Source organism: Coregonus lavaretus (assembly GCF_964263955.1).
Source record: "Coregonus lavaretus genome assembly, contig: HAP1_SCAFFOLD_398, whole genome shotgun sequence".
Taxonomy (NCBI): Eukaryota; Metazoa; Chordata; class Actinopteri; order Salmoniformes; family Salmonidae; genus Coregonus; species Coregonus lavaretus.
This window is the reverse complement of record NW_028156549.1, coordinates 163,976-189,597: the sequence shown is the minus strand read 5'-3', so window position 1 is coordinate 189,597 and position 25,622 is coordinate 163,976. Positions and strand designations below refer to the sequence as shown.

Sequence of the window (25,622 nt, the reverse complement as noted above, 5' to 3'; positions counted from 1 at the left end):
TTAAAAACCAGAGTCAAACATGTCAGACCAAAATTTCAACCAGAGAGAGCCAACTGTTCAGATGAACGTCATCTTCATGTGGGGATGCTCACCTTACTGCAGGCCAGATGAAGAGCAGTGTTCTTGACTGCATCCTGCAGGGTGAGCTCTGCTTTGGCACTGCTCACCAACAGCTCTGACACAGACAGAGAAACATAAAGAAACTCAATTAGGAAATGAAGCGACTTATTAAAATGTAAAACAGACATGTTGAACTTAAGCCGGCTGGGCGAGGCAAAGCGGAGGAGAGGGGGCTGCGTACCGACAGCGTTGGTTTGTCCGTTCTCAGCAGCCATCATGAGGGAGGTCTTCCCGGAGGCATCGGGGGAGTTGACCTGGGCGTTGTGGCCTAGCAGCAGCTGAAGACACTCCACGTGGTCCGTGAAAGCCGCCGCATGCAGGGGGGTCCTGGAGAGAGAGGAAACTTATTTCACCGATATCATGTAGGACTGTTATAAACAAGTTTGTTCAATTAACCCTGTTTATACCATAGAAATATAAAATCACTAATAGATGTATTAAAAGTAATCTACAATCCCTCATCCAACCCCAGAGGTCATTTTATTCCCAAGACAACATTATTCTCCAGAAGAAAAGGACTTTGTCATGTGCTGTAGTTACCGGTTCTTGGTGTCAGTGGCGTTGACAATGGCCGGCCCCAGAGTGTCAATCAGCATCTCTGCAGCCCCCTCGTTGTCATTGATCACAGCACAGTGGAGGGGGCTGAACGAGTTGCCCTCGGTGACATATGCTATGACAAAGTCCTGTTTCAGTGTAAGGTCCTCCACTGAGAGTCATAACCCCTAATTCTGTTGTAGTCTTGTTCATTCCCCCACATGGCTCCGTCCACACCAATCGAATGCTTTTCAAGCCACAAGAGGGAGTGAATGAGTGTACACTTCATGGAGGAGAGAACAGAGCTACAGTCCAGTTAGTCAGTACGTACCGTTGTATGTAGGGGTGTAACGATCCATCTACTACATCGATGTATCGATTTATATTCCTATGATCCAACTACATCGATCTGTGCTCGGTGAGTTGGCCTTTTGGACAACATATATCACTCTAACATCGTTTTAAAATGTAATAAATCGATTGTATCGATTCTAGGAAATAACCCATTGGATTTAAGCACGTCAGACTTTATATGGATGTTTTTTCTTAGCACTTTTAATGATAAAGGCTTTAAACATTACTCGATTCAGTCTGCCTATCCGTGACGTCATCGCCCCACGCCAGCAGCAGCGCAAAGGCGCAAAGACAACAAAACATAGCATGGCGGACGACAGAGGAGAAGCCGACGAGCGAGAAATTATCAAGCCACCATTGCGGTCCTTACAAGAAACAGGAATCTAGGAAACTTCACCTGCACTGTCCAGTATCCAGGTATTTATTTCAGTCACACTGGTTGAATTTTTGGCTAAAAGGTTACTGAATCGATTTCAAGTCACTGAATCGTTTCGGATCGTATCGTTCTAAATGAACCAATATCGTCCTTGAATCGTATCGACAACCACGAATCGTGATACAAATCGAATAGTTACACCCCTAGTTGTATGGCCTGCCTAATTCAGGGACATGTTTACGGTGCTGAAGAGAGAAAATCAGAAAATATCTAGTGTTCCGTTAGTCCAGTACGTACCGTTGTAGCAGGCCCAGTGTAGTGGCGTGTAGCCCTGGTTGTCTGTGATGACGGGGAGGGTCTCCACTGACTGGGCGGCGTGTAGGAGTCCCCCCAGCACCCCGATGTGTCCGGATTCCGCCGCCAGGTGGACAGGGGTCCGCCCCTTACAGTCCCGAACCAGGAAGCTGGCGCTGTGCTGCAGCAGGGCCTCCACACACTCCTCATGACCCGTCAACGCCTGGGAGGAAGGGCAGGGAGACAAGAATGGATTTGAATAACTAATAATCAATGATATAATAATGAATCATCAATTATTACAAATGATGTCTGGAGGCAGGTCCCCCTACAGGGATGAATACACCACTACCCATGGACAACTACTTTTCTGAAGATAATATGTATATTTGAGCCTCCCCGTCTCTTTCTGTGTGTGAGCGTATACAGCCAGCTCTCCTCCTCACCCCTCTGTGTAGCGCTGTTCTGCCCCACTTGTCTTTGGCTTCTACGCTGGCTCCCTTGTTGAGTAGTGAGTACACACAGTCTGTGTGTCCGCTCAGCACTGACAGCATCAGAGGGGTTCTGATACACAAGACAACAAGGTCATATTACAAACTGGTAATAACCAGGCTGAGTCCCAAATGGCAACCTATTCCCTATATGGTACACTACTTTTGACCCGAGCCCATAGGGTTCTGGTTTAAAGTAGTGCACCAAGTAGGGCATAGGGTGCCATTTGGGACGTAGAACTAGTGTCAAAATCTCTTTATTTCAGGAATTGTATCCAAAACCCAATTGACTTACTGTCCATTCCCGTCTTGAACGTCCACTGCACTCTGGAGGTCAGCATTTCCAATCAGCAAACGCAAACACTCCGAATGACCGTTGGTAGCTAGAGTAGGATAAACAGAGAGGATATAAGAATGTGAGATGAATGACCGTTGGTAGCTAGAGGAGGATAAACAGAGAGGATATAAGAATGTGAGATGATTGACCGTTGGTAGCTAGAGGAGGCTAAACAGAGAGGATATAAGAATGTGAGATGAATGACCGTTGGTAGCTAGAGGAGGATAAACAGAGAGGATATAAGAATGTGAGATGATTGACCGTTGGTAGCTAGAGGAGGCTAAACAGAGAGGATATGAGCTGATTGCTGGACGACTATTACCTTCACATGAACAGACAGATTTCTAGAACAGTGGTATTGGTAGATGACATCCTCATGATGTTAACACAGCAGATAATAAAACATTTTGGGGCTGAGGCCCTCGAAGCCTGTCACCTGCTAGCTGTGTACCTGGCTCTGGATAGAAGTCCCCCTGTGCACTGATCTAGGATCAGCTTACCCTCCCCAGATCCTCAGCAATAATGACAAAAAATGACCTTAGATCAGTGTGTAGTGGGCATTTTCACACTATGCTATATAATATCCCTAGAGTGGACATTGGCGTCCTAGCAACATGACCAAACAAATGTCCATCTTGGTAAGGAAAACTTTTGAATTACAGAATCTCTAAGTCTTACGTGATATCCTATGCGTACCTGCAGCGTGGATGGGGGTCCTCTTCAGGGTGAAGTCTTTAACCAGGATGGAGGCTCCCTGGTTGATGAGGACGTCAACACACTCCACATGGCCTTTAAAGGCAGCCAGGTCCAGAGGGGTGCGCCCCTGGCTGTTCCTCACGTCTAGATCCAGCAGAGACTGAACCAGGACCTCCATAGCATGGTGGTGGCCGTGGTACGCCTGAATGGAAACAAACACACAGTCTGAAGCAAAGTCCAGTGGTATGCCTGAACAGATATACACTCCTAATATAATCAATGTCCTATAGTAGACCAGTGGTATGCCTGAACAGAAATACACTCCTAATATAATCAATGTCCTATAGTAGACCAGTGGTATGCCTGAACAGATATACACTCCTAATATAATCAATGTCCTATAGTAGACCAGTGGTATGCCAGAACAGATATACACTCCTAATATAATCAATGTCCTATAGTAGACCAGTGGTACGCCTGAACAGAAATACACTCCTAATATAATCAATGTCCTATAGTAGACCAGTGGTATGCCTGAACAGATATACACTCCTAATATAATCAATGTCCTATAGTAGACCAGTGGTATGCCTGAACAGAAATACACTCTTAATATAATCAATGTCCTATAGTAGACCAGTGGTATGCCTGAACAGAAACAGTCCTAGACCCCTAAAGTAGACCAGTGTCTCTCAAATCGGGTGCCCATTTTTTCTCCCGCCCAGCATCAACATCGAAGGTCCCTGCCAAGCGTGAGATTTAGAAACAAACACTCTACTTCTCCTCTGTTGGAGGTTGATTAACTCAAATGGCAAAATAAGGAAATCATCCTCATCATCACCGTGTCAAAATATGCATGTATTTTACACTAATCAGGAACAGATAGGAACATGGTGTGTGAGTGTCTGGACAATCAACTTTTCGTGGAAAAACAACACCATGCCTGCATCCCAGATAGCACCCTATTTCCCATGTAGTGCAGTACTTTTGATCTGGGCCCATAAGGCTCTGGTCAAAAGTAGTGCACTAAATAGGGAATAGGGTGCCATTTGTCATGTGGCGAGACCCCTACAGGAGCAGGTAGGCTTTACTCACAGCTAAGTGTAGGGGGCTGATGGGAGCTCTGACATCAGAGTCGTTCAGGATGTCTGTCCCTGAGGTTTCCATTAGCTGGGGAAAGACAAGGACGGGCCAGTTTAGACTTGTAACATATTTACTTTGAAGGTTAGTCTAGTAGCATGTTTCATGTTGTAAATCTCAGTGACCAGCCCCTGCAGACATACTGGGGTGTTGCATTCGTATCTTAAACAAGCTAGTGTGAGGAAAAGTAACCAACTGGTACTTACCACATCTAAAGGTGTTTCACTTGCAATCTGGAAAAAGAACATCAAGAGTGACGATGCGGCCACGACAAACATGCAACCACACCTTAAAACCTACTGAATATCAACGTCTGTCCCAAATGGCACCCTATTCCCTATATAGTGCATTACTTTTGACCAGAGCCCTATGGGCCCTACATCCATTTGGGACGCAGACAAAATGGTCTGTGAATGCAGGGCGTCTAGTCCCCTGTGGTTCTGACTCACCAGCTCCAGACAGAGGCGGTGTCCGTACGCAGACGCGTAATGGACTGCGTTGTAGCCCTGATTGTCCCTGATCCCTGGGTTAGCGTCGTTTCGCAGCAAATATTCCAGACACCTAGAGGTCAGAGGTCAAGAGTTCACTAATCATTATACCAACATCAAGACAGACAGATAAGCAAGCAGAGACACTTTCCCAAAGGAGACGTGGCCAAGCTTTCACACTGCAGATTTAACACTAGTATGTATTCAAACACGACCAACAACATACTCTAGACTACAGTGAAATGTGAAAGGTCATGGCACCACAACATACTCTCCAGACTACAGTGAAATGTGAAAGGTCATGGCACCACAACATACTCTCCAGACTACAGTGAAATGTGAAAGGTCATGGCACCACAACATACTCTCCAGACTACAGTGAAATGTGAAAGGTCATGGCACCACAACATACTCTCCAGACTACAGTGAAATGTGAAAGGTCATGGCACCACAACATACTCTCCAGACTACAGTGAAATGTGAAAGGTCATGGCACCACAACATACTCTCCAGACTACAGTGAAATGTGAAAGGTCATGGCACCACAACATACTCTCCAGACTACAGTGAAATGTGAAAGGTCATGGCACCACAACATACTCTCCAGACTACAATGAAATGTGAAAGGTCATGGCACCACAACACACACAACAGTAAGAGAGGTGTGAGACGTACTTTCCGTCTGTGTCGGAGGCAGCAGCGTAGTGGAGCGGGGTGCAACCCCTTTTATCCAGATCGTTCACACTGGCCCCAGACCCCACCAAGGCAAACAGACACTGGTAGTTACAATTGGCTGCCGCATAATGCAGAGGACTCCTAGAAGAACGCACAGAAACCATTCAACATCAACAACAGAAACAGCTTATTGGAGCTGTATAACATTTACATTTTACATTTACGTCATTTAGCAGACACTCTTATCCAGTGCGACTTACAGGAGCAATTAGGGTTAAGTGCCTTTCTGCAGGGCACATAGATTTTTCACCTAGTCAGCTAGGGGATTTGAACCAGCAACCTTTCGGTTACTGACCCAACGCTCTTAACCGCTAGGCTACCTGCCGCCCAATATTTCCCATAATAATTCCTATATGCCCCTATACTATATTCCCCATTATCATAAAGATCACATATGAAAGTTATTTGATGCCACAGACAGACCTTCCGAAGCTGTCCTTTCTGTTGAAGTCTGCCCCTGTGTTGAGCAGCAGATTCAGACAGTCCAGGTTCCTGGTAACAAGATATCAAGTTCAGAAAGGCTCTCGTACATCTGAGCTATCAGGTGGATGGTAACAAAATATCAAGTTCAGAAAGGCTCTCGTACATCTGAGCTATCAGGTGGATGGTAACAAGATATCAAGTTCAGAAAGGCTCTCGTTCATCTGAGCTATCAGGTGGATGGTAACAAGATATCAAGTTCAGAAAGGCTCTCGTACATCTGAGCTATCAGGTGGATGGTAACAAGATATCAAGTTCAGAAAGGCTCTCGTACATCTGAGCTATCAGGTGGATGGTAACAAGATATCAAGTTCAGAAAGGCTCTCGTTCATCTGAGCTATCAGGTGGACGGTAACAAGATATCAAGTTCAGAAAGGCTCTCGTTCATCTGAGCTATCAGGTGGATGGTAACAAGATATCAAGTTCAGAAAGGCCCTTTCACATCTGAGCTATCAGGTGGATGGTAACAAGATATCAAGTTCAGAAAGGCTCTCGTACATCTGAGCTATCAGGTGGATGGTAACAAGATATCAAGTTCAGAAAGGCTCTCGTTCATCTGAGCTATCAGGTGGACGGTAACAAGATATCAAGTTCAGAAAGGCTCTCGTTCATCTGAGCTATCAGGTGGATGGTAACAAGATATCAAGTTCAGAAAGGCCCTTTCACATCTGAGCTATCAGGTGGATGGTAACAATGAGAATCTTAAAGAAAAGAGAAACCCGTACACTGCTCTTGCTAGTATCACTGTTTTTATAATGCTAATAAAAGCAATAATAAAAAGTGATACTAGCAAGAGCAGTTTGCAGGTTTCTCTTCTCTTTCAAGAAGATATAAAGACAATTTAGACCAGAGCGCAAGTCAATACCACCATGGCATGGAACCACATTATACAGAAATGATACCGCACTAATGATCTAAACGATTTTTTTATACTGCTAAACAATGTGAAATGTAAGAGTGTGAATATGTGTTTGTTCTTTCTGGTGGCTTTCCAGTTCATGAACTAAATATTCCTTGGTGTAAAGCCTGGACCAGTCCACTCACCCTCCAGCTGCTGCAGCATGTAAACAGGTCCTTCCAAAGTCGTCAGGGGTGTCTATATCAAAGCCTGATGAGAGGAGCTTCCGACAGCAGTCAGAGAACCCACTGAGAGCAGCCAGGTGGAGGCGGAACATCCCATGGACGCCTCGCCTGCAACACATTTTTACATTTTAGACTTTAAGCAGACACTCTTATCCAGAGTGACTTACAGTTGATTCAGCTAAGATTGGAAACAGCACCACATCACAGTCCTCATTAAACCCCACAGCAGATCAACACATCAGCATGCTGCAATGCCCTGTCTTTCAACCCCCCACACACCACAATGTGTTGAGCATAGTCTCCAAGCGGGAATTCGGTCAATGACAGAATTGCAGATGCATGTTGCATTATTGCTGGAAACTGTGTGTGTGTGTGTTCTCACTTGGCTGTGTCAGCTCCGTTCGTGATGAGTGTATTGATGAGTAACTCGTGGCCGTAGCGAGCAGAGATGTGCAGGGGTGTGTTTCCATTATTTTCTTCACAGTCGATCTCAGCACCTACAGAACACACACACACACAGACACACACACACAGACACACACACACACACACACAGACACACACACAGACACACACACACGTCAACCACTTGACCCTAGAGGCCTCATGAAGCTTCATGTTCAACCACATTGCAAGTAACATTGCTCTGTGCCAGTGAATCATGGTTTGAAGACAAAAGACAATGCTGAAGAGCCTACTGGTTCATATATATTCAGTTGAGAGCATTCACAGCGACTCACCATTCTGGATGATGGCTTGAGATCTGGAGAAGCGTCCGTGGATGGCCGTCATGTGGAGGGGGGTCTTTCCATCTTTACTCTGCAGATAGAAAGACAAAGATGGTTCACACGGCAGTCTGTGCTGCTGACCACAGGCAAAATCAAACACGTATTGGAGGAGCGCTTGATTGCATTTAGTTTGCATTGTTAGGCCTATTCCATTGGTATTTGAATGTAGACCAGGGCCAAATACTAAGCCATGTGCTGCGTCAGTGTGTGCGTCCCAAATGGCACCCTATTCTCTTCATAGTGAACTACTTTTTGAACCAAAGTAGTGTACTTATAAAGGGAACAGGGTGCCATTTGGGACACAGCCAGTGTCACCACGGCTCCTTGCTCTATGGGCCCCTGGTCAAAAGTAGTGCACTACATAGGGAATAGGGTGTTATTTAGTTCAGACACAGTGTTGGTCATCCGGTCTCCTCACCTTGATGTTGACGAGGGCCCCGTTGCCCACCAGCAGCTCCAGGCAGAGCGCCCCATGGCGCAAGGCGGCCGTGAAGTGGAGTGGGGCGAAACCCTTCTCGTTCACCTGGTTCACGTTGGCGTCGCACTCGATCAGCTCATTCACCACCACGTCCTGCCCGTTGTAGCATGCCACGTGGAGGGGGGTGTTACCGTAACCATTGGGCTCATTTATCTGGAGGGAGCAAGGGAGGGAAAAGAGTGGAGAGAGAGAGGGGGGGGGGGGGGAACAAAACAATACATTCCTGATCAGGTCACTTGGTTCTGAAAACCCCCTGGCCCAAAACACTGGCTCCAACCTCCATCTCTTCATTACTTGAAAGGAAATCATTCGCCAACCCACTAGAGCTCTGTATTTTCATTGAGTTGTAATTGAACAGTGACTACACATTTGAATGCGTGTTGACTCACATCCACTCCAAGGTCCAGGAGGTACTTGACCACACTGATCATTCCACTGGAGGCTGCAGAGTGGAGAGGGGTGTAGGCCTTCTTGTCTTTACAGGACACCTCTGATCCATGAGAGGCCAGCAGTTTCACCACCTCAATGTGCCCTATGGTAGAGAGAGAGGGGGAGGGATAAATAGAGAGAGAGAGAGAGAGAGAGAGAGAGAGAGAGAGAGAGAGAGAGAGAGAGAGAGAGAGAGAGAGAGAGAGAGAGAGAGCGAGAGAGAGAGAAGGGGAGGGAGATAGTAAGGGGGTTAAGAGAGAAACAGAGATACAAACACAGAGAGATAGGCAGAGAGAGGGAGAGATAGATTAGTTTACAGTGGTACACAGCACCATAAGCAACACCTACATCATGTTAGTACAACTGAAAACATCTAATCAACCTACTTAGTACATGATTCTGACATAATAACACACTAGACGTGGCTCATACAGCTGAGCTGTGAGACTAACACACAGTCCATTCATTCATTCATTCATTGGTATAAAGGACATTAGTCAGAATGTAAATGATGTGGTAAACTCATCACCCATGTAAGCAGCCCAGTGGATTGCTCGGCGATCCTTCTTGTCAAAGGCATTAATGTTGGCTCCTCTGGAGAGAAGCAGCCTCACCATCTAACAGGGAGAGGAGAGAGAAACAAAACACAGGTTGAGGAAAACTAAACAGCAAAATCCGCTAAATCTGGCTTCAAAGCCTTCCCTTTAAAATTATATATTTTGTATTCACAATGAATGAAAGATAACATAGACATGGTACATTTCTCCCCTTTTAGTCCCCCTTTGACCTCCCCCTCCCCCCAGAATGCCTCCAAACACATTTAAAAAGAAAGGGAAAGTAATTGACTTACATGTCAGAAAACAAAATAAAAGTATACAACAACGTTACTTCAAGCAAAAATGTAATAGCCTAACAATTTCAGGTGATTAAGTGATTTTATAGGCCTATATAGCAGTAATCTCAAGGTGGGGCCAAGAGTACTAATCTGGAGGAAGTGTTTGGAGCTGTTCAAAATAGGATATCATCGGGTCCCAGGAGGAATAAAATGAGTTGGTTGACCCTCGAATGGTAACTTCATTTTTTCTCATTTTAGGAACAGCTTCAGATCTTTGAGCCAAAGAGAGGCTAAGGGAGGATTGATAGATTTCCAATCCAATAAAATCCTTCTGCGGGCTAACAGGGAGGCAAAGGCAATGGCATCTAGCTGTCTATTGGTCAGAGAAGGATTGTTGTTTGGTACTCCAAAAATAGCAATTTCTGCACTAGGCTGCAACTTTATATCAAATGCTTCAGAAAGGGTTTTAAATAGTGGACAAATAATCTGCCAGACGGGGACAGGACCAGAACATGTGGGTCAAGTCCACCAAGGAGCTTTTACACCTGTCACATGTACCATCAATATTTGGGTAGAATTTGGCCAATCTGGCCTTACTGAAATGGATACGGTAAAGTACCTTAAACTGTATAAGGCTGAGCCGGGCACAAGAGGAGCTTCCATTTACCCTCAGTAAGGCATTTCACACTCAGATCGGATTTTATTCAAAGCCTCCTCTGAACAAACTCAAGCATACAACTAGGGCTGTGATGGTCATGGAACTTCAGGTGTCGGTGATTGGCGTGTCTTATGTACGTGGTCATCGACAAAACTGACAGCTGACAGGGGGGCGGGACGCACATTAGCAAAGGAAAACATTAGCGCGTTTAGGCCAGTCTTGCTCTCAAGTTTGGGGAAGCTAATTTTCTCCATGAAGAATATATCAAGCATTCCATGCATCATCACATTTGCAAACTTATTAAAAAAAAAAAAAAAATTCACCTTTATTTAACCAGGTAAGCCAGTTGAGAACAAGTTCTCATTTACAACTGCGACCTGGCCAAGATAAAGCAAAGCAGTGCGATAAAAATAACACCGAGTTACATTTGGGGTAAAAAAACATAAAGTCAAAAATACAACAGAAAATATATATACAGTGTGTGCAAATGTAGCAAGTTATGGAGGTAAGGCAATAAATAGGCTATAGTGCAAAATAATTACAATAGTATTAACACTGGAATGCTAGATGTGCAAGAGATTATGTGCAAATAGAGATACCGGGGTGCAAAAGAGCAAAATAAATAACAATATAGGGATGAGGTAGTTGGGTGGCCTAATTTCAGATGGGCTGTGTACAGGTGCAGTGATCGGTAAGGTGCTCTGACAACTGATGCTTAAAGTTAGTGAGGGAGATAAGAGTCTCCAGCTTCAGAGATTTTTGCAATTCGTTCCAGTCATTGGCAGCAGAGAACTGGAAGGAATGGCGGCCAAAGGAGGTGTTGGCTTTGGGAATGACCAGTGAGATATACCTGCTGGAGCGCAGACTACGGGTGGGTGCTGCTATGGTGACCAATGAGCTAAGATAAGGCGGGGATTTGCCTAGCAGTGATTTATAGATGGCCTGGAGCCAGTGGGTTTGACGACAAACATGTAGTGAGGACCAGCCAACAAGAGCGTACAGGTCACAGTGGTGGGTAGTGTATGGGGCTTTGGAGACAAAACGGATGGCACTGTGATAGACTACATCCAGTTTGCTGAGTAGAGTGTTGGAGGCTATTTTGTAAATGACATCGCCGAAGTCAAGGATCGGTAGGATAGTCAGTTTTACGAGGGCATGTTTGGCAGCATGAGTGAAGGAGGCTTTGTTTGCGAAATAGGAAGCCGATTCTAGATTTAACTTTGGATTGGAGATTCTTTATGTGAGTCTGGAAGGAGAGTTTACAGTCTAACCAGACACCTAGGTATTTGTAGTTGTCCACATACTCTAGGTCAGACCCGTCGAGAGTGGTGATTCTAGTCGGGAGGGCGGGTGCCAGCAGCGTTCGATTGAAAAGCATACATTTAGTTTTACTAGTGTTTAAGAGCAGTTGGAGGCTACTGAAGGAGTGTTGTATGGCATTGAAGCTCGTTTGGAGGTTTGTTAACACAGTGTCCAATGAAGGGCCAGATGTATACAAAATGGTGTCGTCTGCGTAGAGGTGGATCTGAGAGTCACCAGCAGCAAGAGCGACATCATTGATATACACGGAGAAAAGTGTCGGCCCAAGAATTGAACCCTGTGGCACCCCCATAGAGACTGCCATAGGTCCAGACAACAGGCCCTCCGATTTGACACACTGAACTCTATCTGAGAAGTAGTTGGTGAACCAGGCGAGGCAGTCATTTGAGAAACCAAGGCTATTTAGTCTGCCAATAAGAATGCGGTGGTTGACAGAGTCGAAAGCCTTGGCCAGGTCGATGAAGACGGCTGCACAGTACTGTCTATTATCAATCGCGGTTATAATATCGTTATCCTATGTTGATTTATGACAAGTTCATTGACTAGGGCCCTATAAAATAAGCGTTGCGGACCGAATCACGGAATCCAGACATTAAACCGAAATTCAACAATATTCAAACATTTATTGAACTTAGTAAGAAATCAACTAAATCTATTCAACTTGTTAGAAAACACATTCATTTGCCCAAGTCAATCATAAGACATGAACAAAATGCATCAGTGATTCGTATTTCCATGAACTTTCTGAAACGGCACAGGAATGCCCCTGTCTGTGTGCATGTGTGCGGTGCGCGCGTATGTCTACACTTTGTGTAGCCGTTAGCGATGATGCTAATGATAACCTTCTTCTGGTAGGGAAGGAATGGCTTTCCCCAAAACCTTCGCAAGTAAATGTTAACTACAAAGTAGCCTATGCCTGCCTGGCAGAATTATACCGTGATCATTTGCATCACTCCAGTGGCCATTTGTTCTACAGCAACACCGCTTAACCAAACAAAGGTCTCTTCCTGGTGCACGCTTGCATTTAAGGGTAACTACACCCCAAAATCTAAATGTCTTACATTTTTCCCAGACCTCACAAATGGTCACCTGATAGGGTTTAAACATTGTTGTGGACATAGAACATCCAATTGTGCTGTTTTGCTATTAAAAAGGTGTACTTTTGAGAGCGAAAACCTGCCAAAACAGGGACAAACGGTCAACGGGGAAATCTAAACGGAGAAAAGGGAACTTGGGAATTAACGGAATCAGGCAAAACATTGAAGGGATTTTATAGTGCCCTAATGGACTACAGACATTGACTGTCTCCTAGACTAAAAACTAAGATTGCATGTACTGCCTATATTTTGAGGGAAACGCACTGTCCATTATTTGATTTGATCAGGGCAGGGCAGGGCAGCACACAAACTGCATTTAGTCCAATAACAATCCATGATATTATTAGGGTGATAAATAAAAGGCAGTTGCTCCATGACACAAGAGCACGCTCTACTGGGACAAAAAGCTTACAGCACCTGGTATTCCCAGGCGGTCTCCCATCCAAGTACTAACCAGGCCCAACCCTGCTTAGCTTCCGAGATCGGACGAGATCAGGCGTATTCAGGCTGGTATGGCCGTAAGCGAGGGAACAACTCTTGGTACACTATATAAAGTAAATGTGTCACTCACTCTGAAAGGGACACAGAAACTTATCCACTTTGTGACACAAACTGAAGAAGCTCAACCCTTGCTTACATTTCCTATATATATATATATATATATATGAGTCTTGTGGGGGGGGGGGGGGGGGGGGGGGAGAGGGCCTATCCTATGTTGATTTATGACAAGTTCATTGACTAGGAATCCTCATCTCATTCCCAGACCCAGTGTAACCCCTCTTCTCTAGGTAGACTTCCATTAACTCCTCCCACTCCAGGACAGAGTACTTATCTGAGCCATCACCCCTAAAAAGAGGTGGAGCACTAACATCTGACTTCACAACCAGATTCAGCTTGGACGCATCAATAAAGGTTGACCCACACTGCTCAGGCAGGGGAAACTGCTGGGGTTGGTGAGGGGGACGGGCAGGAGAAAGACTTGAAACCCCAGGCTGCAGTAAACTCGCTCTGATAGATTCTCCTATCTCTGAACCAATCTGCTTAATAAGGTCACTAAGCTGACTCGGAGGCGTCCCATTATCACCGAGTACTGTGGATGATGGTACATCAAAAGACAGAGGTGGGATACCCTGGTCAGGTGGAACAAACAGCCTACCCCTCCCAGTGCTTGCAAACTCAGGACTAGCAAACGCTCTACTCCCAGGAGCTGACTGTACAATTGGTGTAAATGGAAGGACACCCCTCCCTCTACCCACACTAAAATCCCCAGCATAACACGGGTGCATTTAGTGCATTCAAATACCCCCCCCAAAAAATGCAATAAACAAATTCATCCAAAACATACAAATAAGCACGAATACCTGTATCTAATGAATATGCTACATTCACTTTCACTGTTTACAGTATATATTCACTTACAGTAAGCCATCAACAAATTCACATGCGCAGGTCGTGCACCTCATCCACATGCACAGCTCCGGCGGTCGGCTTGAGCTGACCAGTCGGCAGGTCACGTAATTAGGACACTGCCACAACTGGAATTCTGATGGTTGGATAATTTTTATTCGACCTGCACACGAAGAGACAACACACAATATGTTAGCTCTTGGTGCAGCCACAGCTCTCGGGCACCTTGCTAGTTGAAGGTCAGGCAAAAGAGAACAGGTGCTGCATGCACACATTCAGTGCCTAACAACACACTATACAATACAAGTAAAATGATATACAACATAATTCTGACAAAATAAATGACATACCTGTACACGAAGAGACAACACACAATAGTTTAGCCCTTGGTGCAGCCACAGCTCTCGGGCACCTGCGTGAGCACATAGACACTCACTCAAACACTGCCCCAAATACTCCCGAGTTACAATAGGTACCCTAATTAGCGAGCTCGGTGAAAGTTGTTAACATACATCTTTATATTGTCCACATTGTAACAAAACCTGTAGTTGCGTAACAGCACTTTGTGTAACTTTACCACAGTTTTATATCGACAAATTACGGCGCCAAGGACAACATACCTTGCTAGTTGAAGGTCAGGCAAAAGAGAACAATAAGAGGGTACATAAATACAGATAACCCGCGATGGACCAAACCAAAATATACAAAACTTTTACAATTAGGTGTATTAACAATATAGATACATAAAAATGTTTGTACACCAAAAAATAACATTAGCTATGGAGCTGTAATTAAATAAAGAAACCACATTGAATTACTATTATTATTAACTTTTTAACATCCCCTCTTGACCTGGCCTACTTGAACTGTCCTTGTGTGCAATTTGGTGCATAATCTAGGGGAACAACATCACACTACTACACATATAATTCAAGTCATACCTTTATTGTCATTCATGCTCTTATTTTTAACCGAGTAGTTTTGCAAAAGTGTAACCTGCGTCAATTCTAGGAAATATTGGAATAACGTGCTTAAGAGGACACCTGACACGCACAACAGGATAACACAACAACCAGATTTTCAATTGACAATCATTGATTTAAATGGATGTGGTCAATAGATTTGTATAGGCATATATACTAATTTAATTTAACTTGTAAGCCAAGGTTGGATTAGTAGGTCTATGCAACTTGCACCTGGATAACCGCGTCATGAATCGGAACGGGCTCCAACGTCCTCATATACACATTATGACAAAATAAAGATCTTAATCTTTCACGAAATAAAGATATAGAAGAAAACAGGTTCTAGAAACTCAATTTCTCCATGGCAATAGAATGTAAACATGTATGTTGCGCCAAACATAACCAAATATCGCCTACAACTCAATTCTCAGCGCAGCAAATTGGACGATTCCACAGGCATTGATCATTCGCGACTTTAAGTAATTCCTGTTATCTCTAGAGCATCCCGTATATTTATAGCGCTGCATTTCGTCCCCCTCTGACCATGGATAGGATTGGGAGCATTCCTGAGTTCACTTATGGTCCCACTAAGGTAATTTTAGGAGATATTCCTTTTTGCATACTGTAAATGCATGTGCATAATGTACCTAATAAAGCATACTTATTTTAATTATCTTCAAAGGAATTCTGTAGAAGCAGCCTTTATTTTCAGACTCTGCAGGCCTGCTGGGAGGAAGCATATTACAATAAACAGGTAAGATTCATCCCACAAAAACAGTAACCACAGAAAGAAAGAGATAGATTTAATCCCAAAACAAGAGTTTTATTTCAAGACAGTTTAGAGAAGATGGTCATAAGAGTTCTTAATATCACTTGCAAATTGTGAGACATGAGCAGTTGTGAAATGTTACGAGAGGCCCTTCTGAAAGCACATTATATGGTCTTTAGTGGCACGGTCTCACACCTTACCTCATCTTGCAGAAGAAGCTCATGGTCCACTATCTGCTGCTCCAGAGTCGAGGCCAGGTCTCGCCCCATGTCACCATGGAGCACATGAGCGACTGGCTGGTGTCTCAGGGCAAAAAATCCCTTAGGGAGAGGTGAGTACCACGTCAGCTCTCACCTTCACTGCCATTCTCTGTCACCAGCAGCACTCCAGGAGGTGTGGGTAAAATAAACAACAGATAAATAGGAAGCCAGTAAAGTTGAAATGCTTTGTGTTTTATTTGAAGGGTGTGGAAGGAAACCCTGGAGGAGGGGAACGAACTCGCTCGGCTGGTAAGAGAATGAGAGTTAGAGACTTAGACTATCAGTCAGTGAGCTCTTTTCTAGCCTTTCAACAACTAGTTAGTACAGCAGAATATATCTGTTGTGAAATTACACTAATGGGACTTCCTGTTTCCTACGGCAGACCTGGGAAGTAAACACCTGCCTAAAAATGATTGACATGGAGCACAAGGCTGTCTGCAAGCTCCGCCGCTCTATGCACCCCACCTCTCCAGCTGGCGCTGACATGTGAGTTCCATGTACTGCCCCGCATACGGCTTGCTCCATTCATCTACACATCTGGAGCTATGCAGAAAAAAACTAGGGCAGTGTTCTCTGTGTGAACATTGCACATTGTTTAGCTTTCTCTGCTGCTTTTTGTTGATTTCAGCGACCCCAAGGTCCACATCATCATGGAGAGAGCTGTGAGGAGCATTCAGGACAAGCTGTCCAATAAGCCCTGTAGCAACCTGCTCAGCCCATCCCAGGTGGTGGTGGAGCTGGTGCCCAGGATCCTCCTGGCCCTGTGGCTTCAGCCAGAGGAAGGCCATTCAGATCACCCCATCCTCCTAAGCGGGATGGCTGTGAGTATGGTGGTGGCCGTAGGGGAGAAGCTCTCCAGCATGTTGAAGGCCTCTTCTCCTCACACCCCTTTCTCCCGGGCTGCTACTTTTGACTCTGTGAGGTCGATCCTTGGGAGAATCAGCCAGTCCTTCTCCCTGGATGACCTCACAACCCCTTTTTTTATGAGCTCTGTCTGTGCCTTTGTGGCGGACGAGGTGAAAAGCTACTTCCAGCCTACTGCAGACACCCTGCCAGTTCCCCCTGTCCTAGTGGTGGCCGTCTCCGCCACACTACCAGCTGACATCCAAGCAGGTGAGTAGCACTCATAGAGAACACTCTGACATATGCCTTTTGTCATGACATCCTGGTGCCTTGTAGTAGTAAAGCCAATCAGGATTTTAATTGTCACCCCAAACACAGATGCAGACCAGGCTTCTTCCCACCTGGAGGTTGTGGAAATCCCCCATAACACAGAGGCAGACCCAGCTTCTTCCCACCCATTGGTTGTGGACATCACCCCTAACACAGAGTCAGACCCTGCTTCTTCCAACCTGGAGGTTGTGGACATCACCCATAACACAGAGGCAGACCCGGCTTCTTCTCAGCTGGAGGTTGTGGACATCACCCCTAACAAAGAGGCACACCTGGCTTCTTCCCACCTGGAGCTTGTGGACATCACCCCTAACACAGAGTTAGACCCGGCTTCTTCCTATCAGGAGGTTGTGGAAACCACCCCTAACACAGAGACAGACCCGGCTTCTTCCCACCTGGAGCTTGTTGACATCTCCCATAACTCAGAGGCAGACCCAGCATCTTCCCACCTGGAGGTTGTGGACATCACCTCAAACACAGAGGCAGACCCGGCTTCTTCTCACCTGGAGGTTGTGGACATCACCCCTAACAAAGAGGCACACCTTGCTTCTTCCCAACTGGAGGTTGTGGACATCACTCCTAACAAAGAGGCACACCTGGCTTCTTCCCACCAGGAGCTTGTGGACATCACCCCTAACACAGAGGCAGACCCATCTTCTTCCCACCAGGAGGTTATGGAAATCATCCCTAACACAGAGTCAGACCCTGCTTCTTCCAACCTGGAGGTTGTGGACATCACCCATAACACAGAGGCAGACCCGGCTTCTTCTCAGCTGGAGGTTGTGGACATCACCCCTAACAAAGAGGCACACCTGGCTTCTTCCCACCTGGAGCTTGTGGTCCTCACCCCTAACACAGAGTTAGACCCGGCTTCTTCCTATCAGGAGGTTGTGGAAACCACCCCTAACACAGAGTTAGACCCGGCATCTTCCCACCTGGAGCTTGTGGACATCACCCCAAACAAAGAGTTAGACCCGGCTTCTTCCTATCAGGAGGTTGTGGAAACCACCCCTAACACAGAGGCAGACCCGGCTTCTTCCTATCAGGAGGTTGTGGAAACCACCCCTAACACAGAGTTAGACCCGGCTTCTTCCTATCAGGAGGTTGTGGAAACCACCCCTAACACAGAGGCAGACCCGGCATCTTCCCACCTGGAGCTTGTGGACATCACCCCTAACACAGAGGCAGACCCGGCATCTTCCCACCTGGAGCTTGTGGACATCACCCCAAACAAAGAGGCAGATCCTGCTTCTTCCCACCTGGAGTTTGTGGACATCACCCCTAACACAGATGCAGACCTGGCTTCTTCCCACCTAGAGGTTGTGGACATCACCCCAAACACAGAGGCAGATCCTGCTTCTTCCCACCTGGAGCTTGTGGACATCACCCCAAACACAGAGGCAGATCCTGCTTCTTCCCACCTGGAGCTTGTGGACATCACCCCTAACACAGAGGCAGACCCGGCTTCTTTCCACCTAGTTGTTGTGGACATAACCTTTAACACAGAGGCAGACCCGGCTTATTCCCAGCTGGAAGTTGTGGAAATCACCCCTAACATAGAGGCAGACCCGGCTTCTTCCCACCGTAAGGTTGTGGACATCACCCCTAATACAGAGGTAGACCCGGCTACTTCTCACCTGGAGGTTGTGGAAATCACCCCTAACAAAGAGGCAGAACCCGTCTCTTCCCACTTGGAGATTGTATTCGTCACACCTAACACAGAGGCAGAACCCGTCTCGTCCCACTTGGAAGTTGTGGACATCACCCCTTACACAGAGGCAGACCCGGCTTCTACCCACCTGAAGGTTGTGGACATCACCCCTAACACAGAGGCAGATCCGGCTTGTTCTCAGCTGGAGGTTTTGGACCTCACCCCTAACACAGATAAATACCCTGCTTCTTCACTCTTGGAGGTTGCGGACGTCACACCTGAAGAAAAGCCTCTCATGGTGGCCGTCTACGCCACTCTGCCATCTGACATCCAAGCAGGTGAGTAAGACTTATAGAAAGCACTCTGACAGGTGCCGTTCATCATGATAACATGTAAAGTGTTGGTCCCATGTTTCATGAGCTGAAATAAAAGATCCCATTCAACTGGCCAGTGTTTAGAACCTACGGTTTGCATTTATTTACATTCTGCCCCACTTTTGTCCCTTTCCAGAGGATGTTGCTGTGGTCACCCTGGACGTCACCCCACACGTCACCAAGGAGGTGACCCTGGATGTTCCATGCAGGGCGAGGAAAGGGGCAGTCCGGCGTTTTTTTTGCAGGCTTTGGAGGGCAGTGTGCTGCTGCGCTTGCCACAAGGAAGAGGAGGAACAATATTAATTATTCATTAGACCAGAAACAGGATTGAACCATAGACCATTAAATTCTTTGCATTATAGTTGCCTTCAATTCTGATTTTCTTCTGTTTAATTCTTAATTAATTTCAGAACATTTCTCTAAACTTTGTGGAGTAGGTTGTATAAATAAGTGGGAAACATCCCAATCCCAATTTTAATGCTTTTAATAATTAACTTATTACATTTTTTTTAGATGTATTATTTGACAAAAAAGTGGAGGGCGCGACCAAAAAACTTTAATCATCATAGAAAACTCTTGCTCACTATGAAAAATGCATTGTTTTATTTAAGCAAAGTTAAAAGATGAACGTTTCCGCCTAGTCTATGACGATATGCAAGTTGTGTTTGCCCAGTTAAAGGGGGACCCAGACTCACCCTGGTTCTTGAGGGTTGCAGACACTGAATAATTATCATTTGAAATAAATGGCACTTTTCAAGTCTTGACTAAAAATCTTTAATGAATATGAATTTAAATACAATTGACTTGAGGATCAGAGCAGGCAGACTGACTGGCTTGCCCTGAAGGCCCTCTACCTCTACCTCTGTGTGGTTAATCTCAGCCAAGAGGTTGTATGGGTTGTCTGTCTCTCTCTGGGTGTGAATCACTATCACTATGACCTCTCGCTCCGCCTGCCCGTTGGCCTGATCACAGGAGCAGGGGTGATGGCATTCGGGGTAACCTCCTCCTCTCCTGTATCTAACCCATCTTTCTGGCTATGAGTTCGACTGAGGTCACTCGTTCTCTCTCCCAGGGTGTTGGATAGTTTCTCCTCCTCTGTGTCTTGTGTATTTTCTACATTGTAGAATAATAGTGAAGTCTTCAAAACTATTAAATAACACATATGGCATCATGTAGTAACCAAAAACGTGTTACACATATCAAAATATATTTCAGATTTGAGATTCTTCAAAGTAGCCACCCTTTGCCTTGAAATGTTCTGAGACCAGGTTGCGCTTTCACCTCCCTCGGTAAGAGGGGAATAAGGCAACCTCAGAGTTACATCCAAGGATACTTTATTGACACACACGGATGAAATGGACATGGAAAGGTAGTGGAATGATAGTGGTCCTGTAATGGACAGATAACAGGGGTAATGAATATGCACAATAACTGATAGCACAAGTAGAGCAACAACGCTATTAACAAAGGAAGGGCTGTATTAATGGCATAATGCTACCTGCGGAGTATTACACAACACAGTAAAACACAGAGAGGCAACTTACAATAGGCAATGGTAGTAACTATAAAGAACAACAAGCAAGAATGATATACATGTTACAAACTCACTTTGTGCACGTACACTATCCCACGGTATCTCTTTGCATTCAAATTGTCATCGATAAAATGCAATTGTGTTCATTGTCCGTAGCTTATGCCTGCCCATACCATAACCCCACTGCCACCATGGAGCATTCACAACATTGACATCAGCCAACAGCTCGCCCATATGCTGCTTTACAAGTGGTCTGAAGTCGTGAGGCCAGTTAGAAGTACTGCCAAATTCTCTAAAGCCGCCTTGGCTTATGGTTGAGAAATTAACATAAACGTATCTGGCAACAGCTCTGGTGGACATTCCTGCAGTCTGTAAGCCAATTGCACGCTGCCTCAAAACTTGAAACATCTGTGCATTGTGTTGTGTGACAAAACTGCACATTTTAGAGTGGCATTTTATTGTCCTCAGCACAAGGTCCACCTGTGTAATTATCATGCTGTTTAATCAGCTTCTTGATATGCCATATTTGTCAGGTGGATGGATTATCTTGGCAAAGGAGAAATGCTTGCTTACAGGGATGTAAACAAATGTGTGTACACAATTTGAGAGAAATAAGCTTTTTGTGCAAATGGAACATTTCTGGGATTTTTATTTCAGCTCATGAAACATGGGACCAACACTTTACATGTTGCGTTTATATTTTTGTTCAGTGTAGTTATTAGGTTGGGAGATTGGGATCCTATCTGGGCTAGCTAAAGCCAACTTCATGGTTAGTAGTATGACAGAGAAAATATAACAAGACAAATTTAAACATCACAAATCTGAGGGGGCAAGTGACCCTGTGCCCCCTTTGGGCATGACGTCTCTGCTATCAACCACATCATTCTGTCTCCGTGAATATTCAAAACAGACACATTCATTCAGGTCTGGTACTGGTTGTACCATATAGATCAGGGATGGACAATTCCAGTCCTTGGGGGTCGGAGGGGTGTCACACTTTTTCCCCATCCCTAGCAAACACAGATGATTAAACTTATTGCATTCTAAACTGAAACCCATGAGCACTTGATTATTAGAGTCAAACGTGTTAGCTGGGGCTGGGGAAAAAGTGTAACACCAATCAGGTCCCGAGGACTGGAGTTGCCCATCCCTGATATAGATGCTCTGTTTGCACGCATCGAGGGATGTGGTGACAGTGGAGACAAGGGAACACACATAAACAGCTTTGTCCTTTTAGAAAGTCATCATAATCCTTACATAAATATGATATGTATGCAAGAAATGCAGAGCCACTTCCAAAAACATATTGACAGAGTCTAGTATCTAGTAATCTAATCAATTCGTTTTCAACCCCTTTGTTATGGCAAGTGTAAATAAGCTCAGGAGTAAAAATGTGCTTAACAAGTCACATAATCAGTTAGATGTACTCACTATGTGTGCAATAATAGTGATTTTTGAACGAATACATAATCTCTGTACCCCACACATGCAATTATCTATTAGGTCCCTCAGTCGAGCAGTGAATTTCAAACATAGATTCAACCATGAAGACCAGGGAGGTTTTCCAATGCCTCGCAAAGAAGGGCACCTTTTGGTAGATGGGTACAAATAAAGCAGACATTGAATATTCCTTTGAGCATGGTGAAGTTATTAATTATGCTTTGGATGGTGTATCAATACACCCAGTCACCACAAAAATACAGGTGTCCATCCTAACTCAGCTGCCAGAGAGGAAGGAAAACGCTCAGGGATTTCACCATGAGGCCAATTGTGACTTTAAAACAGTTAGAAAGTTTAATGCTTTGATAGGAGAAAACTGAGGATGAATCATCAACATTGTAGTTACTCCACAATACTAACCTAATTGACAGAGTATGCACTCACTAACTGTAAGTCGCTCTGGATAAGAGCGTCTGCTAAATGACTAAAATGTAAATGTAAAAGAAGGAAACCTGTACATGCATTGTGTTTGCAATAAGGCACTAAAGTAAAACTGCAAATAATGTGGCAAAGAAATGAACTTAATGCCCTGAATACAAAGCCTAATGTTTGGGGCAAATCCAACACAACACATCACTGAGTACCACTCTTCATATTTCCAAGCATGGTGGTGGCTGCATCATGTTATGGGTATGCATGTCATTGGCAAGGACTAGATACTTTTTTAGGATAAAAATAAACGGCATAGAGCTAAGTACAGGCAGATTCCTAGAGGAAAACCTGGTTCAGTCTGCTTTCCAACAGACACTGGGAGACAAATTCCCTCTTCAGCAGGACAATAACCTAAAACACAAGGCCAAATATTCACTGGAGTTGCTTACCAAGACGACATTGAATGTTTCTGAGTGGCTTAGTTACAGTTTTGACTTAATTCGGCTTGAAAACCTATGGCAAAAAAAAAATGTCTGTCTATATATAGTATAATGCATATATTTTACAATCCAGTTGTGCAAAGCTCTTGGAGATTTATCAAGTAAGACACAGCTTTAATCGACTCAGGGGTGGGAATACTTATGTAAATGAGATATTTCTGTATGTAATTTCCAATACATTTGCAAAAATTTCAAAAGCGTGTTTTCAATTTGTCATTATGGGGTATTGTGTGTAGCTGCGTGAGAGAAAATGTTATAATTGAATCCATTTTGAATTCAGGCTGTAAGAAAGCAACATGTGGAATAAGTTAAGGGGTATGAATACTTTCTGAATGCACTGTATATCTGCAAGAAAGTGATAAATAAGTGACTGTTTGAAAGGGGGTCATATAATGTCACGCTCGTCTACGAGAGAGGACCAATGCGCAGCGTTGAAGGTGAACATAATATATATTTATTAACTGATCAACACGATCAAAACAATAACCAACGATGCGTGACGTCTAAGGTTACAACACGAACAAACCTTAACGGAACAAGAAACCACAACACAAAGTGAAAAGACCGATAGTTAAATATGGCTCCCAGTCAGAGACAACCAGCTGACACTCGTTGCCTCTGATTGGGAGTCACTCAGGCCAACATAGATATACAAACATAGACTTACACACCCTGGCTCAACATAACATAGTCCCCAGAGCCAGGGCGTGACATATAAACATTGCCTTATTTATATTTTTACATATAACATAAAGTTAATTTTGTCTGAAATAGTCATGCTAAAATGGGCGTCGTTTCTCAGACCAAATTTCCATTCTGGCTCAAACAAAGCAATCGGATCATGCTCCAGTCAAAAACAGCTATAGGGAATGCCTATACATTGTCCAATCTCCTTCCACACATTGATTTCATCTTATTCAGAAAAAAACAAACTTGAAATTAAGTGTTGTTTCAGTGTCTTGTTGCAGGTTGTGCAATGTTCAAAAGTGTGTGAGAGAAAAAGCATTAACTTGTGTGTGTGGTGTCAAGTGTGGATGGTCCTATGTATGCAAATAGCCGAGATTGGATATTTCAGCACCATGGACAGCAGCGACATTGGGATAGCGAGATCTGTTATTCAGCAACACATGACACTGGATAGTGGCTGTCTCAGGTGAAGTTGGCATTGGGAAAATCCCATCTAATGGGAAACGAGGCATAGGAGGCAAAAAGACTGAAGGAGAAGACTCCCACAGGAACTCTTGGCTTAACTGTTCTGTCACATTCATTTCAAATGTTACATTTTTCGATTTGTAAATAAAAGGGAACACATCTGCAAATAATGTAAACTGACTTTTCTAACTACACTGTACAGCTTTAGTGTGTCTGTGTGTCATAGGTACAACTGCAAGCAATTCTCTTCTCAAATCCTTCTCAAATGTCTGTTTAATGTGAGAAATAAAATAAATGAAAACAATAAAATGAAAAACAACTGTTAGACTAATGATTAACTAACTAAGGCTCCTCTGTCCTCCACTCGTTACCTGTATTAATGGAACCTGTTTGAACTTGTTATCAGTATAAAAGACACCTGTCCACAACCTCAAACAGTCACACTCCAAACTCCACTATGGCCAAGACCAAAGAGCTGTCAAAGGACACCAGAAACAAAATTGTAGACCTGCACCAGGCTGGGAAGACTGAATCTGCAATAGGTAAGCAGCTTGGTTTGAAGAAATCAACTGTGGGAGCAATTATTAGGAAATGGAAGACATACAAGACCACTGATAATCTCCCTCGATATGGGGCTCCACGCAAGATCTCACCCCGTGGGGTCAAAATGATCACAAGAACGGTGAGCAAAAATCCCAGAACCACACGGGGGGACCTAGTGAATGACCTGCAGAGAGCTGGGACCAAAGTAACAAAGCCTACCATCAGTAACACACTACGCCGCCAGGGACTCAAATCCTGCAGTGCGAGATGTGTCCCCCTGCTTAAGCCAGTACATATCCAGGCCCGTCTGAAGTTTGCTAGAGTGCATTTGGATGATCCAGAAGAGGATTGGGAGAATGTCATATGGTCAGATGAAACCAAAATATAACTTTTTGGTAAAAACTCAACTCGTCGTGTTTGGAGGACAAAGAATGCTGAGTTGCATCCAAAGAACACCATACCTACTGTGAAGCATGGGGGTGGAAACATCATGCTTTGGGGCTGTTTTTCTGCAAAGGGACCAGGACGACTGATCCGTGTAAAGGAAAGAATGAATGGGGCCATGTATCATGAGATTTTGAGTGAAAACCTCCTTCCATCAGCAAGGGCATTGAAGATGAAACGTGGCTGGGTCTTTCAGCATGACAATGATCCCAAACACACCGCCTGGGCAACGAAGGAGTGGCTTC

At 44.6% G+C, this 25,622-nt stretch overlaps 1 protein-coding gene across 1 annotated transcript in view; it reads right to left on the bottom strand.

Annotated features, from left to right (window-relative positions):
* Positions 1-1,643: 1,643 nt before the first annotated feature.
* Positions 1,644-25,622, bottom strand: part of LOC311126211 (uncharacterized protein) — a gene marked incomplete at both ends in the record, with an annotated part of 30,370 nt that continues 6,391 nt past the window's right edge. Inside the window, 7 exons of the mRNA XM_084200225.1 lie at positions 1,644-1,901; positions 2,125-2,242; positions 2,465-2,552; positions 7,115-7,236; positions 7,511-7,625; positions 7,869-7,947; positions 8,335-8,487. Of these exons, the coding sequence (XP_084056351.1) occupies positions 1,644-1,901; positions 2,125-2,242; positions 2,465-2,552; positions 7,115-7,236; positions 7,511-7,625; positions 7,869-7,947; positions 8,335-8,487 (933 nt within the window). The remainder of the gene's footprint in view (positions 1,902-2,124; positions 2,243-2,464; positions 2,553-7,114; positions 7,237-7,510; positions 7,626-7,868; positions 7,948-8,334; positions 8,488-25,622) is intronic.